The following is a 12942-nucleotide window of genomic DNA, read 5'->3' on the forward strand; positions in this document are numbered from 1 at the left end:
GTTGTTTTATGTCATTGCCTTTATAGAGAGACGAGAGGTAAGGAGATGCCCCCAAATCTGGTTTCGAGGGTCTGCTGTAAGGATCGGGGGAATAGGAGGAGGATGGAGAAAGCTTGCCTCTTTGATGGGGCAGGAGAGAGTCCTTTGCAGGAATAGGTTTATTAGACTGTTTTGACTGCTTGGAGTTTGTAGGATTGACTTGAGACACAGCAGCGTATTCCAGGGGAGAAGGACAGGCGTTGGGTAAAAGAAAGATCCAACTGTGTTGATCTGTTGGAGAAGTGGACAATTCACTCGCTTCTTAGAATGAGTTTCAGTGACTTTTGCTAAGGCGGGGTACAGACCGCCAAAAAGAGGCGCCTCCTCAGCGTCTCTCTCTGCTGCACAGCTGCGCCACAGCATACAAATTGCACAGCGCACCTGCGCAGCAAAGAAGAAGCTCCCCAAAGCGGCTCCTGTTTGTGGCGCCGCAAAGCGCCAAAGACAGTGCGGTTACGTTGCAACTGTGCAGCGCCATTTAGAGGCAGCGCAGCTGCAACGCAATAGTTGCGTGCGCCGTATGTATGGTGCTGCACAACTGCGGCGCAGGCATGACGTGCTAGGGTTGCAGGACGTGTGCATGTGCCGCCCCGAGGCAACCCTAGCACATCGTGGACGCGCCGCAAAGGACCCATCTGGACAGGGCCATAGATCGGGAATTAGTTATGTATTCTGGCATGGCACGGGGTTGGACTAGGTAGCCTTTGCGGCCCCTTCCAGCTCTAGGATTCTGTGATTCTAAGGCAGGACACCCTGTTTTCTAGTATCTTGGTGAGTTGCCTTTGCGCAACCCTCTCTGGCGAGCAGAGTCTTTTTTTAACTTGCTTTAAAAGCTCTACCTAAATGCGCTAAAATCAGAACTGGAGCATTGCGCGACAGTTGTCTAGAGATGAGGGTTTTTTTCCTTTGCTTTGGGTGACTGTTTGCCTCCACCCGACTGTGAAACAAAATGGATTCATACGGATAGGAGCCTGAGCAAAAGCAATGACCTGTAGCAAAACTGGATGAAAAAAATGTTATGTTTTTGTTGCGCCTTGTCTTCAGAATTGCTAAGTCTTCCTTTCTAAGCGTGGAGCAGCCATCAAAGACAGGGTGCCGTTTTCAGACATTTGAAAAGCTTGGGAAGGTTCGGCTGGGGAAGAGAGCTCTTGAACTCTTTGGGCCAAAACGGCTTTAAGTTGGCCATCAGACAGGTTTGTGAACGTCGGAAAGTTCAGGACGGGAAAGAGGGCGGCACATGGGGCAAATCCTGTTTTTTTTATCCTAGATCTCTCTACTGGACATCTTAAAATATGAGACGGTGGCTTCCTTGTCTTGTCTTTCCATCTCGATGTGGGTAGAGTGACAAATTGAGGTGTGTATGATAGATACCTGGGGTTGCGGGGGGCAATGGTGCCGCTGCTTTGTAGTCTTTGCTGTTGTCCCAAACAGCGCCAGGGAAGTGTTTGGGGTAGAGCTTGGTCCCACTTAGCGGCCATTTGAGGTCCCCAAAAGCTGCGCAAGGCTAAAAAGCTTCTATGTCTGTGTTGAGTGAATTTCTCAGGCTCGAATAGGAGCCTTCGGATGGGTATGTGGACATTTTCTGCAATATGAGAAATGCGCTTTCTGCTCTAATGTGGTCCTTTGCCCACCCGCAATGGCTGTGGGAAGGGGACAGGGTTGTGGGAGAAGCAAAGATAGAAGTGTATGGGAAAGCTTTCTTCTGTAGGGGGAAATGTGTAGGGAGTGGATAGTCCCACAACGGGCAAGTGTGTATGGGACAGCGCTGCCAACTTCTTTCCCTGTGGGGACTCCTGCTTCTTTAAACCACTTTACACACTACATCAGTATGTGATGCCTCTCTGTGTCAGAAAATGGGCATTTAAATTTTTGCACATCTCTGTTTGTTGTGGGTTAAAAGGACGTCACTCCCAAAAAGCGGGAGCATTGCCGGTGACTGCAAGCTCTCTGACCATTGGGAGACATGATCCCAGGTTGCTCAGAGAAAAATGGGTTGGCTTAGTTAAATGTGGGTTTTATCCTATAAAGCAGTGGTTCTCAACCTGTGGATTGCAACCCCTTTGGGGTCGAACGACCCTTTCGCAGGGGTCACCTATGACCATCGGAAAACACATATTTCCTAATGGTCTTAGGAACCGAGACACCACAATGTTATGGTTTGGGGTCGCCACAACATGAAGAAGTGCATTAAAGGGTCGCTGCATTAGGAAGGTTGAGAACCACTGCTATAAAGGATAGGAGGACCCGGGTCCAATCCAGATGCAACATTGGATGAGGAAAGGGAAAAGGGCAAAAGCCATGTTGGGGTGCCCACAACATTCCCCCCCAGCCCTGTTTTCCAGTATCTAATACAATCCAAACTGGGAACCCTTTCTACTTTTGGATCTTTTCACCTTCCCTGCAACAGGGGGTACTCTTGACCAATATTATATTCCTTTGGGTGGTTAGGAAAGCTTTTCTGACTCAGTCTGAAGGACAGATGAGTGGTCCTGCAGTGGTCTGTACCTATAGCCATACTATCGCTCTCCCCTTTGGTGCCAGGTAGTGCAAAAGAACCACACTGGTGGAAATCTGGACCCCAAAGGTGGTTACGTTCCTCTCTAGATTGGCCCCATGTACAGCCTTCCAAGCTTTCCTATCAAGAGAGACTGTGTTGAAAAAGGATCTCATCGTCCCAGCTTTGTATCTCTCGATTCGAGCTTCTGTTATCGAAGGATGTTCCTGGGTTGGGGGCATCGCTTGTTGACACCGACTGCCCCCATGCAGTGCGCCTTGGTTGTTTTGGGGGGTGCGGTGGAGCAAGGATCCAAGTGGAGGCAGCGGCAAGGGAGGTGGGAGGATTAAGCCTGTCCAATACCGAATTCTTATTCTCACAAAGACAGAGGAGTGGATCAGTGCGTCTTGAGGATCTTTCGAGCCAGCGAGGAAAGCGTGGTCCCCCTTGGGTCTTGTGAACGAAGTCACTTTCCATGATCTATGGGGGTGAAGAAGAAAGCAGGAAGAGGGGGAAATAGGGAGTAGGAAGGGGATAGAGAATCGAAAGGGAGGGACGGGACATTGCTCCTCTATTGAGCTCCAGACCTAATGGAGGAAAAACGAGAGGGAAGGAAGAGAAGAAGAAGAAAAAAGAACAGAGAAATGGAATATGTTAAATATTTTTCCTTTCCTTGCTGCATTACAGACAGGGAGGTGCCTGGAGCCTAGGACATGCAGAGAAAGGAGGATGGTTTGGCTGGAATCCTGGGTTCGGTCTCTGGTTCCACCACTTCTGCCCCTCTGTTTTGTCCGCAATGGGATGGAGAATCTGCCAAATGGTTTAACTTTCCCAAGCGTGCAAAATTTCCTTCTCTCACCCCCCTGTTTCCCCCTCTCCTGTTTTGAGGGGTCACTTTTGAACACCCCAGGATTCCAGCAGCCGGCCTCCGAGCGCAAGGCACCCACCGAGGGTCTTACCCAAGATCTCCTCCTGCCATGCTGTCCTTTCCCCCGAGGGAGCGGAAAGAATCCAAGATGGCAGTGGAGGGACCCAGGCCTTGTCCAGGAACCTGACTTACCGGAGTCTCACTTTTGAGATCAAGGAGGGGGCCCAAATCTGTCCTCCGCTTTGTCTGTCTCGCCCTAACTCTGTAGGGCCTGAGAGGCAAGTATTTCTAATTCATAATCGTTTCCTCTTAACAAATTGTTTGGAGGCGGTTCCTACCTCTATCGCCAAAACTTGTTTGACCTTAATGGTATTCTTTTAATCGGATTCCTTGCCTCTCCACCCTTTAAATTCAGCGTTCTGCCAGGCCAGACTGTTAGGTGATCGAAAAAGATCCTTTAAAAATTGCAGTAGTTGTGGGAGCTGGGGCGGAAGGTGGAAGCAGGAAAGATTGACCTGTCTTAATGTGGCTCCTCTTGTTTTAATATTGTAATGCTAACGCTTGCAGACCCCACAGAAGTGCCCTATGGAGCCCACGGCTGAAGGGGTCGGGTGTCCGCTTGGCATCGGCTACAGCTCCCCTGCCCACTGCCACGATGCTGTTTAGCGACTAGAAATACAGACACACATACGCACCAACGACAACAACAGAAAGAAAGCAAAAACACAGGAGAAAACCCACGACGACGGTGACAAGAACGACGACGACGACAAAAAATAAAAGGAGAGAGAGAGAGAGAGAGAGAGAGAGAGAAAGAAGCCTTTGGAAGCTTTCAGATTCTCATTTGCGAAGGAGCTCACTGGCCAGGCAACATGTTGGCATGGGGATTCCCATAGGCGGGAGCACTTGCTGCGGATGGAGTGATCCATTGGGTATGTATGGCGAGCGATGGGGATGGCAGGGAACCCAAAGAGGGTTCCGAGAAGGTGGGAAGTGGTTGTAGGAAGGGGGTGTCCCATGCATAGGTTGGGGGCTGGGCGGGACGGAAGTTGGGGTGAAAGGAGGGCAAATAGGTGGGACAGGCAGGCATGCAATCCAAGTGGAAGAGGACTCAGTTTTGGAGGGAGAGAAGGCCACTGGATCTGTGAGCACAGTTCCTCCTTCTCAGGGTTGAAGGGCTTCCCTTTGCCACTTGAGAGAGAAGGGCCATTTAAGGGATGCCCACCTTCTCTCAGCTTCAGAGGAAAAACCTCCTTGGAATAACTCTTGCCAAGGAAACTCTAGGATGGGGCTGCCATAAGTTGGGATCAACTTGAAGGCACATATTGAGACAATCCTGGACATGGTTGCATTTTATGGGGGTAAAGTACTGTGGTCTCACTCCATGTGCGTCAGTTCTGAGATCTGGAGCTGAAGGGAGAAGATACATAATAGACACCATTGAAGCAGCCTTTTGGGCACATTTTTGATCCTCTGGATCATATCAGGCATGGGAGAGCCCTTTTTTTTGGAAACAGAAAGGGACTTCTGTTCACTCTGTGTAGTTAGAAAAGGGCTTGGGAGGCTAGAAAGTTCCCCTATATTCTTTAATGGGTGTTTGGAGGCAAAATTTTAATTTTTTGTGGAACGAGCACATTAGAGGAGTGTGGCGCTCCAGAGCATCCCACAGTTGCCCATCCTGCCATCATGCATCCCTTTACAGTGGTCCACCTCCATGTCTAATGTCTTACTTGCAGAAATGTTTTTAACATGTCATTCCATTTGGGCCCTTGGTATCTGTTGGGGTTTGGTTCCAGGAACCCCTGTGGGTACCAAAATCTATGGCTGCTCAAGTCCCATTAAGTAAAATGGGGTAGTAAAACAGAGGTACTCATATAAAATGGCAAAAATCAAGCTTTGGGGGTGTTTTTTTCCAAATGCATATATATATATATATTTGACTATTTTCAAGCTGTGGATGCTTGAATCCATGGATGAAGAATCCGTGGACACAGATGCCTGACTGTATTCTCCTTTCTGAGAGACGAGCTTGAGTTTCACCACTAGAAATACTTGGGGGGGTAGATTTTCGTGGGTGTTTTGGGCTATGTGGCCATGTTCTGGAAGAATTTATTCGTGACGTTTCGCCATCCTCTGAAGATGCCAGCCACGGATGCTGTTGAAACGTCAGGAACAAACTCTTCTAGGACATGGCCACATCGCCCAAAAAACCCACAACAATCTATGGATGCCGACCATGAAAGCCTTTGAGTTCATTCCGGGGGTAGTTTGTCACCTTTTTATCACAATTTGGAAGATCGGTTGGGAACGTGGCAAAGGGAGAAATGGCCGGGACGGGAATGTGGAAGCGATGAGATGCTGTCTTTCAAAATACATTTTGCCCACAGGATGAAAAGCCACAAACCAACAACCACACAGCACCACCAGCCAAGGCGCCTGAGGAAAAGAAGAAAGGAAAGGAAGAAAGGAAACCATACAGACAAGCAAACACGGCACAGGCAAGGAAATCATATAAATAGATATAGATATACAGCCCACAGCAATACGGTAACAACAGTGGATTCAAGGTGACTGAACAAATACAGGTGTTGGAGAAGGGGAGAGAGTAGCGTGTCGGATAGGGCAGAAATGGGAGCCATGGGCAAAGTCCCACAAGTCCAAAACTGCGCCGAGTTTCGTCGGGCGTTGGGTTTGGGCGGTTATGCATGTGTGCATTTGCAAGCATGTGTGCAAGAGTGTGTCTGTGTGTGTATGCGTATGGCGCCCACGGCAAGGGGAAAGGAGAGGAGCGAGGGGAGGTGGTACTTCACCAAACGAAAACTACGTTCCAGAAACTCACGGCACATCCAGTTAAAATGCTAGTTCACGCAGACGTCATGCAAAAAGAGTGCAACTCGGATCACATGACGTTTTTGTTTTGTCTTTCCAAATAAATAAGAAGAATAAGAAGAAAGAATACAACCACTGGTTTTGTTCATTCCAATAAGGATGCAACTTACAAGGGGGACGGAGCTAGGTCTCCCGCGACAGCGAAGGGTGGCTTACAACAGAGTCGTCTCAAGATATGTTTGGACCCCTGCCGAGGGAGGCGGGGAGGTGGGCGCGCAGCAAAGAAAGAAAACGGGAGTTTGGTTTCTCGTTCAGTTTTTGGTGGGTGTGTAATCCCCTTAAATAACAGATCAATAAAACCAACGCTTCCCCCTTCCCCCTTTGCATTCTAGAGCTTCCGCTAGACAAGGGTTAGAAACAAAGGACAAAAGGAAACAACGCTATCCAAGTTGAGCAGTAAAAGAGACCAAAGTTTTACCTGACCTTATCGAAGTATGGATTTGTGTTGCATTTTTGGCTTGTGTCCTCTTGTTAGTCCCAACTAAAGTGGACTTAATTGAATTTAATGCAACTTACACCGGTGTTCACTAGGGATCCAAATTCTTCACTGCTTTCTCCCCAAGGACGCAGTGAGTAATTTTTGCAGTTTCCTTCCCCAAAGTCTTCCAAAACCACACAGTATTTGAGGACCATTTGGAGTTTGGGTGCCTTCGATTCAGTAGTTCAACTGTAGTTGGGACTAACAATACGATTTATTGACAGCTTTAAAAAGTGGGACTTGATTTCATGGCATGGATAATCATGGAACTAGATCCTCTAATTGGCCTAAAAACTAACCTGGCATACTCTTCGTCTTCCCCCAAAACAGTCTGGACTATGGTTTCCAGCTATACTGGGTTGGCCAACACATATGACAGGACAAAAGCTATGGGGAGGCTATTGAAATAAACTCTAGAACTACCCATTTCTAACATCCTATTTCTTTGCTTTCAGACTACATAAGGCTAAATGTGTCGGTGCCACCTAAGAACCCGTCCGTGTGCCAATGTCCTGAATGGTTGGCTTGTCCATTTCGCAGCCAAGACATGAGAGAACCAAACGTAGAAATCTCCCAGCGTGACCTAGGTTGGTGTTTTAAGGTCGTTGTTGTATAATCCCAGTGTTTCTTAAGATATATCAGGTGAGGGACTGGCACTATATGCCCATGGGCTACACTAGTCCTTTTCTTTCCTGGAAGGTCACTAGGGACCAGGAAATGGTTGGTTCAGGGACTGGCACATATGCATAGGCCACCGATTTTGAGTAGCACTGGTGCAGTTGGAGGGCTGAATCGGGTCCTAAGAAACATGGGTCCAGAACCAATTCATCTAAGAAATGATCTACTGGATGATTTCAGGGCCAGTAATGCTTGTATGCACCCTGACTCTTAGTTTTGGATCCCTCAAAATGTTGACGGGGAATGAAAGGGATTGAGAACCACTCTCTGGTTTTGCAATCTGTCTAGAGAACTTTGTCCTCCAACGTCCCCACTTTTTGGGCACCTGGGCTCTCAGTCTCTCCAATTGGTTGTCAAGCTGGCCACTACTCTAGACACTGCCAACATAACTATACAGCTGTAGTAAGTGGCGCAAACTACTAAAAGGATCTCTCTCCCTGCATTTCCATCTTCCTCCTTTTTGCTTAGGAACCTCCCAGGGCTTAGAAAGCACTCTGGTATATATACCTAGGACCATGGAGTTAGCTGTTGTCCTCAAAGGGTGCAGGGATGCTGAACCTGCAAACTTGAAGAAGAGCCTGGGCTCAAATAAATATCCAAAGCCACTTGTCCAGAAGTAAATATTTTAGAAAACCTTTTCTTTATTTGGCAATAGATGTAGCAGCGTGACCTAAAAATGCTGTTATACCTAGGGCTGATTCGGATATATTTCTTCAGAATGACATAGGCTATGGGCATAAGTCCTTGAATTACAAATGGATAGATTTGTTGGGTCTTTTCAAAGTTCGGTAAAAGTTCCTTTTGGAGACGGCAATGCCCAGAATTTCTCCAGGTGGAAAAATTGTAGAAGTTGTTATCCCCAAAAGGAACATTTTCTAAGCACCAGTTCTTATATATAGATTACAAACTGCCTTGAAAAGAAAGCTGCAAATGGTAGCCGTCGCCTCAGACATTTCCTACCCACACGCGAAGAGGAACAACCATGTTGGAGAATTTTTGGCTCATCAAAACATTTGGTCTTTCCATCCCTACTGCCTTTTGGTATCACAGTTCAATCCCACTTTAAGTATCATGGCTGTATCCTATGGAAATTGGGAGTTTGGTGCCAGCAGTGTAATCATAGTAGCTCAGGAGAGTGGAACTACAGAGGTCCAAAGATTCCCATGACATTTAAAGTGGTATCAAACTGCTGTAATTCTGTAACGGAGATACACTCCGTCTTTGTCTGGTTCATCTCCTGGGTGCCTTTGGGATGTGGAGACCTTCTGTGAAATACATCCAAACAGAAACAATTACAGAAATGTCTCCAAATTGTTAAGTAGAACAGAAAGAAAACCTGCCTCCCCATACCTCACCACTTCTAGACTTTTCCTTTTTAAAAGAGCTGTGTCTCTAATGGCCAAAATTATATTTTAGGAACAAGAAGAGTCGCCCTGGATAAGCCTCCTTCCCAAAACACCACCACCAACATGGAAGAGAACAACAAAACGCAAAAAGGACCACGGATGTTAAGAGAATTCACGTCAGGAGAAATCTGGTGTCAGACTAAAGATGGGAAACACAGACACGAGAGAACGAGACGGTTAATTGGGACAAAGGCACGTGACAGACGGACATTTCCGGACTCTTCTCCACCCAACCCACTTCCCTCCAACGCTTTGCTGCTGAGTCTCACCCCTAAAATCTGGGGCAACAGGGCCAGGCCTGGGTGAGTGGATTTACTTGGGGAGAAGGGGAATGAATGCCACTATTTGGGACTCTTAGATGTGGACTACCTTACTTTGGAGGGAGATGATTTATTGAGCTCTAAAGTGGACCAAGTTGGATGCATACCCTCCAAGTGTCCCAATTTTGCAGGGACATTCCCAGTTAATCCTCTACCGGCCCACTTTTTCCGCTGCTTTTAAAATGTCCCGGTTTCTCTCTCATTCCACTTTCCTTCTTTGTCCTTAGCTTCCTTTAGTTGCTGTAGACTGAGTTCAAGGGGCAAAAGGGTTTATTAACTGGGCAGAATGGTGAGAAGAAGAGGAGCCAGAGTCCTGGCTCATGCAAAAGCAAACCTCTGCAGTAATATTTTAGTCATTTTATAATCTTGCTTGTGGTTTTAGATTGTGAGCCGTAGGCAGACTTTTGTTTCTATTTTTGGTTGTGGTTTTCTCTCCTTTGTAAAGCGCTATGCAAAGCTTACGGCGCTATACAAATAAATGTACTACTACTACTACTAATAATGTAGCCTGTCCTAGCATGTCTGCTTTTCTTTATTAATACCTTTTTACATTGGCACCACTGTCTGATGTTGCTTCTGGCCATCAATTCTCCTTCCGTGCCAATCATAGAACTACATACAGGGACAAAGTGAGAACTAAAAGGTATTGATAACTTGTGGTTGTATAGATTTTTGTGGGTTTTTCGGGGCTATGTGGCCCTGTTCTAGAAGAGTTTCTTCCTGACGTTTCGCCAGCATCTGTGGCTGGCATCTTCAGAGAAGGCATTGTCGGAAGATGCCAAAGCCACAGATGCTGGCGAAACGTCAGGAAGAAACTCTTCTAGAACAGGGCCATGTAGCCCCAAAAACTCACAAATGCTGGCCATGAAAGCCTTTGACTTCTCAGTGAAATGGTGACAGACTTCCTGGAACATGCTATGCACAAAAATGCTCAGTTTCTCCCTCTGTGTTATGTTTTTCTCTGCCGACAGCCCAGCCGTGGCTCCGGCCGACTTGAGCCGTGGGCCATGGGACCGAGGGAGAGGGTGCCCACCTGATGGAGCGCCAGTTCAGTACGGCCGGTTGGCATCTTTGGGCCGCTTCAGCTGCACCTTGAGCCGCTTCATCCCAATCTGGAAGCCGTTCATGGCCTGGATGGCAGCCTGAGCGCTGGCGGGATTGTCGAAACTTACAAATCCTGAGGAGGAGAGGAAGAAGATGGAGCAAAAGGGAAGGCAAGTGCCTGCTAAGATTTCACAGACTGAGCAGGATGGAGATAATATATCTTCTAATCCTCATGTTGGAAAGTTATGAAAGTAGTAGGAGGACGCTCTACTGTCTTATATATAACCTTATCATTATCAATTCATAGGTTAAATTATGCAATCTTGATTTCTGATCATTATTCTTTCTTCTACAAGACTTAGCTGACCTGCTTGGTTTACTCCACTTGTGCATATTGTTAATTTTTGGATAAGAAATGTGCTGAATCTTGTTGAACTGCTCTTCTTCTCCTTTTTTTTTTGTGATGCAAGACCCTCTTTCTATTCCTTCTGTGTTATTTCTGCCTCTGCTACCAACTTTTCCATGAAAGACATCGTTCCCAGGAATGCATCGACATTGTCAACAGAGGTATATATTTGCATTACAGCGAACTGTGATACAAAAACAGGTCTGTTTTGTGTAATTGGGTGTAAAACCCCCAAACCTGTTTGGTTTCACACAGGGCTTGGATTTATTCAGTTTATACTCTGGGAAAGTTATGCGTATAGATTTGTTCCTACGGTGAGTGGAGTAGGTTAGGATTGAAAGCTGGAAAGGATCCCACAGTCCAAAATATAATCTTTCAACAAGGGAGTTTTTTCCATGTGGACACCATTGAAATGAACAGGGGCCTACTGGCTAAATCCAGCTTTATTTCCATGGGATTACATTCACCATTGAGAGAAGTACACTCATCCCTCCATATTTGTGGATTGATTATTTGTGGATTTGATTAAGATATTCTCTCTAGGGATATCTAGGTCCTCCAGTGCAATGATATGGTCAACTTTAACTAAAGGTTGCACTGAAAGACCTAGAGATTCCTAGAGGGAAGATAAATGTACTTTGGTTTGTTAAAACACTCATGTGATGGTGGCTGATCTGTGCCTCTCAATACTATACTAGGCCTTTGTAGCTCCTCTGGCGCAACTCTATGGTCAACTTTAACTAAAGGTTGCATTGAAAGACTTAGAGATTCCTAGGGAGAATACTCTACTAGGTGTTTGTAGCTCCTACGGCACCAGACCCCCGTGAATATGGAAAAACCAGTGTCTATGGTCAGTGTCTGTCGGACGTTGACCACAGAGTTGCGCCGGAGGACCTAGAGATTCCTAGAGAGGTGTCCTCGCATGTAAAAACATATTGTTTTTGTTATTTCTGGTTTTTCCATATTCACGGGGGTCTGGTGCCCCTAACCCTGGTGAATACGGAGCAACAAGTGTATTCCCAAAATAGGGGAAAGGGGTACCCAGCTGCTAGTAATGGGGGGAACGTTCCACTCCAGCCTTTTCCTCCTTCCCCCTTCTCCCCATTGCGACCCATACCAAAACATTTGCTCTGGTTGGTGGCCCGGTCCACGAAGACTTTGGCGGAGATGACGTTTCCGAAGGGCAGGAACATCTGCAAGATCTCCGAGTCCGTGAACTCCTGCGGCAGGTGATAGATGAAGATGTTGCAGCCCTCAGGACCTACGCAAGGACGGCCAGGAAAGAAAAACACAAGGGGGAACGGGGAGAAGCGTAGGCTGAGAATGGGTTTGGCTCTAAGGGAGTTGGGCCAGGTCCCTTGCGAAAACCAGCTTTGACATTTCTGTTTCGTGGCCGAGGCGAAAACATTTAATCCCCTTCCAATTTGGCGTTAGGTCTAGAGCAAGAGTGGGCAACTGTGGGAAGCTAGGGGGCTGCTTCGGTCCTCCGGAAAACCTCGGAGGACCCTACCCGCCTCAACACTGCACTCGCTGCTGTGAAACAAGCTTTTAAAATGTCCTCTAGCAGATACGGGAGGCATTTTCATCACGTTTGTGGTCCGTTTTAGGTCCGAGAGGGGCTTCGTATTAACATCGGGAAGTGAGCACGACTCACTCCCTAGTTCAAAAATAGTCCTCTCTCATGGGCATAAATTACTGTATATACTCATGTATAAGTCGAGACGTTTTGATCCCAAAATTGACCCCCAAAATTGAGTCGCCTTATCTATGGGTCAATGTAATACTGTACTTTAACTCTTTATTTAATAATAATAATAATTATTATTATTATTATTATTATTATTTTATTTATTTATTTATCCCACCTCTTCCATGGATTGAAGCGGGACTACATCATTAAAATAATACAATCCAATCCAAACAATCAATCAAATACTAATACTGAATTACATATCCCTATTAGTTCCTTAAAATATCCGATCGACAAATCATTATAGCCTAGCATTCTGGGAGACGAAGCCTGAAACCTCTTCAAGAGCCCAGTTTGGGGACCATCACTTTAGTGTTGCGTGCCTCTAAGTTTTACCCTCGACTTACGTCAAAATCCTTAATTTGGGCCCCGAAACTGCCCTCAACTTATACATGAAGTCGACTTAACGGTTGAGTATATATGGTAACCCAACGCCAACAGATTTGGTGGCGATGCACCCCATTTGCATTGTTGAACCAAGGGGCCTCCAATTGTGATGGAACGTCCTCCACATTCCCTAGAGGGCATTTTGGGGGGCATTATGGACCCCAATGTGGTGCTATGCATGGC

General features: G+C 46.6%; 2 protein-coding genes across 6 annotated transcripts in view; one reads left to right on the plus strand and one right to left on the minus strand.

The window, feature by feature from the left end:
• Positions 1 to 10245, plus strand: part of LOC149301821 (neuronal acetylcholine receptor subunit alpha-7-like) — a 29580-nt gene extending 19335 nt beyond the window's left edge. The window contains exons 9-13 of one of the 2 annotated variants that reach the window (XR_016272126.1): positions 3969 to 4333; positions 5789 to 5899; positions 7224 to 7369; positions 8863 to 9154; positions 10144 to 10245. The gene's annotated coding sequence lies outside the window, so the exon portion shown is untranslated. The remainder of the gene's footprint in view (positions 1 to 3968; positions 4334 to 5788; positions 5900 to 7223; positions 7370 to 8862; positions 9155 to 10143) is intronic. The other variant, XR_016272125.1, reaches the window with a different exon arrangement.
• The window catches only part of LOC149301822 (CUGBP Elav-like family member 3-A), a 67289-nt gene continuing 56335 nt past the window's right edge, over positions 1989 to 12942 (minus strand). For 3 of the 4 annotated variants that reach the window (XM_089483215.1, XM_089483214.1, XM_089483212.1), the window contains 3 exons: positions 11740 to 11883; positions 10206 to 10349; positions 1989 to 3120 (listed from right to left, as the gene is read on the minus strand). In XM_089483215.1, the coding sequence (XP_089339341.1) occupies positions 10222 to 10349; positions 11740 to 11883 (272 nt within the window). In that variant the 3' untranslated portion in view covers positions 1989 to 3120; positions 10206 to 10221. Of the gene's footprint in view, positions 3121 to 6400; positions 6478 to 10205; positions 10350 to 11739; positions 11884 to 12942 lie in introns of all 4 variants that reach the window. The other variant, XR_016272127.1, reaches the window with a different exon arrangement.

The sequence above is a fragment of the Sceloporus occidentalis genome, unplaced genomic scaffold, assembly GCF_023333645.1.
Source record: "Sceloporus occidentalis isolate IW3139 unplaced genomic scaffold, rSceOcc1.0.p SCAF_20, whole genome shotgun sequence".
Classification (NCBI taxonomy): Eukaryota; Metazoa; Chordata; class Lepidosauria; order Squamata; family Phrynosomatidae; genus Sceloporus; species Sceloporus occidentalis.